Source organism: Podarcis erhardii (assembly GCF_964252035.2).
Source record: "Podarcis erhardii genome assembly, chromosome: 6".
NCBI classification, from domain to species: Eukaryota; Metazoa; Chordata; class Lepidosauria; order Squamata; family Lacertidae; genus Podarcis; species Podarcis erhardii.
In genome coordinates this window covers 79811341-79816259 of record NC_138510.1, presented here as the reverse complement: position 1 = coordinate 79816259, position 4919 = coordinate 79811341, and the positions used below count along the sequence as shown (strand labels likewise).

The window sequence follows — 4919 nt, the reverse complement described above, 5'->3', positions numbered from 1 at the left end:
CTTGCCAGGCTTTGCGAAGGAAGTAGGAGGGCTCTTGGACCCTGCCAGAGCCTTGCGCCTCCTTCCCAAAGCCCGGCTTAAGCCGGCACCACTAGGGTGGTGGACAGAGAGCATCAAATGGCCTCACAGAGGGTGGCATATTATCAACGTCTGCCACTGACCAGTTTTATCAAAGGGTGTGGCACACCACACTGGTGTACCAGGAGAAGGTGGCAAGAATGGCAGGAAGATTCAAGGACAATCAAAGAAACCTGTAAACGTTTCATCGTAGTATAGAATAATATTAAAATGTTTTGGCAGGGATATACAACCAGAAAACAGTATTCACACCTCTCTTCATGAGCATTAGCTATTCTTCTACAGCTCTCTACAACATTTTGTTGTGAGCAGGGATTTTCAATGCTGACAAATATGAAAAATCAGAAAAGAGAAGGGCTTCTTTGTGTTGATCAGATTAGAGTTTGTTTGTCTCAAATTAGACCTAATACAAATGAGATTACTTGGCAGCTTGCACCTCTCATTGAGTCTGTATATGTACTTAAGGTACACATGTTAGAGACTTGTTTATAATTATATTTTGGGAATGGTTCATGTTCTTATGTGGCTGCATTGTTTTATACTTTCTGGGTGTTCCATGATCACATACCCTCCAACGCTTTATATTTTGGACATTCTATTCCATAATAATAATAATAAAAATATTATTTATACCCTACCCATCTAACTTGGTTGCCCCAACCACTCTCGGCAGCTTCCAACATATATAAATACATAATAATAATAATACTCTGGTTTCTCTTCAGATCGTATAAATCTTTCGCCTTTTACTATAAATACATAATAAAACAGTAAAATTTTTTTTTTTAAAAAAAAAACCCTATACAAGACTGCCTTCAGATGTCTTCTAAAGGTTGTATCTATCTATGTGGCTTGGGGATCCCATAACTCCACACCCTCCAACATTTTTCTGATGAAAATAGGCACGTCCTAAGGAAAAGCGGCACATTCCGGGATTGAATCAGAACCCAGGATGGCTTCTGTAACTCCGGGACTGTTCTTGGAAAATGGGGAGACTTGGAGGGTCTGTGATCATACGATAAAGTAGCTGTGGCCCATGTTATAAATCAAGCATTTCTAGAAGTTCTTTCTTTTTCGTTTTCCAATGCATTTCATATGCATTAAAAAAAATATGGTGACGGTAGAGCAAATTTTTAATCTGAAAAAAGTTTGAGAAACACTGCCATTCATGCACCTCTGCATCCAGACATGATCAGAGTTCAAGCACAAAGTCCAGCCAAGCAAAAACACTCAAGGAGGACATTGAGCATGGCTGGGGAGAGGTATAGCTTGTGGAGAGTCCAGAGGGATGTACAGTAGTGCCCCGCAAGACGAATGCCTCGCAAGACAAAAAACTCGCTAGACGAAAGGTTTTTTCGCCCGCGATTTGCCTCGCAAGACGAATTCCCCTATGGGCTTGCTTCGCAAAACGAAAACGTCTCGCGACTTTGTTTCCTTTGTGTAAAAACCGTTAAAACCAAGGGTGCTTAGCTTGAGCAGCTGCAGTTGCAACTTGACTTCGAGGAGCAACTGTTAGCACGTGGTTTGGTAGCCTTTTCTCAGACTTTGCTCACTTTTGAAGATTTTCCAAAACTTTTCCAGAACTTCTCTTTCATCCATTTGGTAAGTTAAACTTTTAAAACTTTTTTGGGGGGTTTTGGATTTTGGGTTGGGGTGTTTGGGATTCAAGGACTTGGTGTTGGGAAGGGGTTTGCGATAATCTGGGGGCTTGTGGGCCTTTTTTGGGAATTTTTATGATTTTCTGTGACCACTGGGCCAGGTTGATTTTTTTTGAAAATTTTTCTGAGTTTGAATTTCTGAGTGCTGGCTGGCTAGGGGAACAGTTGGGGAGGTTTCTGCAGAAATCTGGGACCATGTGGGGGTTTTTTGGGAATTTTTATGATTTTCTGTGACCACTAGGCATGGTTGTTTATTTTCAATTTTTTTTTTTCTGAGTTTGAATTTCTGAGTGCTGGCTGGCTAGGGGAACAGTTGGGGAGGTTTCTGCAGAAATCTGGGACCATGTGGGGTTTTTTTGGGAATTTTTATGATTTTCTGTGACCACTGGGCCAGGTTGTTTTTTTTTGAAAAATTTTCTGAGTTTGAATTTCTGAGTGCTGGCCATGTTGTTATTTTTTGAAATTTTTTTTTGTCTGGGTGGGGAAGCAGTTGGGGAGGGGTTTGCAGCAGTTGGGGAGGGGCTGGGGGAGCAGTTGGGGAGGGGTTTGCAATTTCTGTGTTGTGGGTGGGTTGGTGCGTGTCTGTGGGAGCAGTTGAGGTTTTTGAAGACATTGGTGATTTTTGAAGCTTTTCCTAAACTTATTTTGCAGCCATTTGAGGTTTCTGAGGACTTCGATGGTTGATTGTTGAAGCTTTTCCAGAACTTCTCTTTCATCCATTTGGTAAGCTAAACTTTTAAAACTTTTTTGGGGGTTTTTGGATTTTGGATTTGGGGTTGGGGTGCTTGGGATTCAAGCCCTTGGTTCTGGGTTTTAATTTCTGTGTGGTGGGTGCCTGGCTGCTTTTGTATTTTTTGGGTTTGAAGCACATCACTGATTTTTTTTTCTGTTTCTGAGTTTACGAAGGTAGGAGCTGTGCTGCCATGGGACCCAAGAAGACTGCTGCTGCGGTGGCCGGCGAGAGGAAGAAGGAGAAGGTGACGCTGGAAATGAAGAAGGAGATCATCTGGAAGCACGACGGCGGAATGCGTGTGACGGACATCGCCAGGGAGTACGGCAGGAACCCATCGACCATCGGGACCATCCTGAAGATGAGGGAGAAGATCCTGGTGACTGATGCAGCCAAGGGAGTCACCAGGATCGTGAAGAACCGCCCAGCTGTCCTGGAGGAGGTTGAGAAGTTGCTGCTCATCTGGATAGAAGAGAAGCAGCGTGCAGGGGACACAGTGTCTGAGGCCGTCATTTGTGAGAAGGCCAAGGCCTTGCACGCTGACCTCATCCGGGAACAGCCAGGAACCTCAGCCGAGCCAGAAGTCTTCAAGGCTAGCAGAGGTTGGTTTGACCGGTTCAAGACAAGATCTGGCATCCACAGTGTGGTCAGGCATGGAGAGGCTGCCAGTTCTGATGTTCCTGCGGCTGAAGACTTTGCAGCGGAGTTCCTGGAGGTTGTGACGACGGAGGGCTACGTTCTGCAGGCAGAGGCTGCGCAGGAGCAGGCCTCACTGGAAGAGGAGGAAGCAACTGAGGAACGGCTGTCCTCCGAAAGACTGAGGGACATTTGCCAGAAGTGGAAGGAGGTGCAGACTTTTGCAGATCTACACCACCATGAGAAGCACGTGGCACATGACGCTGGGAACTTTTATGATACGAGGGTCATGTCGTCTTTCAGGGAGCTGCTGAAAAGGCGGATAAAGCAGCAGACTATGGACAGGTTCTTGACCAAGAAGCAAAGAGTGGAAGAGGAGCCTTCTTCGAGTGGTCCCCCAGAGTCTTAGAAAATGTACTGTACACTTTGTTGATTTTTAAATGTTTTTCTGTCATGTTTATAAAGTTAATTTATTTTCCCTTCAATTTTTGAACTGCTCTTTACAGTATGTGTGACTTTAAAGAGCAGTTAATAAACTGTTGTTGTACCAAATTTGGCTTTGTTTGGACTTTTTTTGACCATAGGAACGCATTAATTGATTTTCAATGCATTCCTATGGGATTTCGTGCTTCGCAAGACGAAAAATTCGCTAGACGACAAAAATTGCGGAACGAATTAATTTCGTCTTGCGGGGCACCACTGTACAGAAAATCTCAGAGAGTCATATTTGGCCTCCATGCCTGAGGTTCCCCATCCCCAGCTTACAAAAGGGTTATGTTGTTGAATATTGGTGTGTGTTGTGTACCCACAAAAGGTGTTAGTCAGAGAATCATGTTCACTCTTCTTCTTAGTGCATTCTCAGCTGCCAGAAATGTCAAAAGATTGAAATTATTTCTATTTAATTTCATTGTTCAACCACATGCCTCTTGAGCTTTTTCTTCCCTTTCAACTTTTCAATTTCCTTCTCCCTGGTTAACATAAAACGCTAATGATGACTTGTAAATTGTAGGCTACAATTAAAGCCTTTCAAAAGTCTGCTGCAAATGCAGCTATTGCTGCAAAAGCTCGTACAGTCAGGTATTCCTGTTAAAACATGCTTCTTTTCATAGATTTCAGATGGGTTCCTTTTTTTTGCAGAAACAGAAATTTAGTGCAGAAGCTTAAACACCCAATTTCACCCACCAATGTTCCCTATTCACTTTATACATTAGCTTTTTAGAGAAGGTTGATTCAGATGTTCAACAACATTAACCAGGCTACTTGCTTACTCCAGAGTAAGTAGCCTGCATTCATCCTTGGATGTAAGAGTGCTCCTATGTCATGTAAATGCAATATGGAACATTGCTTCAGTTATTAAACATTCTGGAAAATCCTAGAAGATTTATGTAGTACCCTTAAAGCCTAAGAGATTTATTATGGCATAATCTTTTTGCGCAGTAGGGCCCACTTCATCATTTGACGCTATCCTCCAAAGGCAGATACACAGAGGTACTGACTATGGCTGCAAAACTGCTAACTGGACTCATTGTTAAAACCGTGTTTATGGAAGACAATCTTACTCGGCTTTCGAACTGCTAGGTTGGCAGGAGCAGAGACCGGGCAATGGGAGCTCACCCCGTCGCAGGGATTCGAACCGCTGACCTTCTGATGGGCAAGTCCTAGGCTCTGTGGTTTAACCCACAGTGCCACCCGCGTCCCTGATTTAAGTCTTGTTGTTGTTGTTGTTTAGTCGTTTAGTCGTGTCCGACTCTTCGTGACCCCCATGGACCAGAGCACGCCAGGCACTCCTGTCTTCCACTGCCTCCCACAGTTTGGTC

General features: G+C 43.7%; 1 protein-coding gene across 1 annotated transcript; it reads left to right on the top strand.

The window, feature by feature from the left end:
• The first annotated feature begins 2584 nt into the window (after positions 1 to 2584).
• On the top strand, positions 2585 to 3654 carry LOC309343355 (putative CENPB DNA-binding domain-containing protein 1). The gene is made up of 2 exons (XM_081864701.1): positions 2585 to 3142; positions 3218 to 3654. The coding sequence occupies exons 1-2, from the start codon at positions 2660 to 2662 to the stop codon at positions 3509 to 3511; spliced, it is 777 nt and encodes a 258-aa protein (XP_081720827.1). The 5' UTR covers positions 2585 to 2659; the 3' UTR covers positions 3512 to 3654.
• Positions 3655 to 4919: the final 1265 nt, after the last annotated feature.

What these genes read in the sequence shown, in the direction of transcription:
- LOC309343355 (XM_081864701.1), top strand. Translation starts at nt 2,660, where the DNA reads ATGGGACCCAAGAAGACTGCTGCTGCGGTGGCCGGCGAGAGGAAGAAG. An exon ending in GAGAGGCTGCCAGTTCTGAT is followed by an intron (nt 3,143 to 3,217) that starts GTTCCTGCGGCT and finishes CTGCAGGCAGAG; the next exon opens with GCTGCGCAGGAGCAGGCCTC.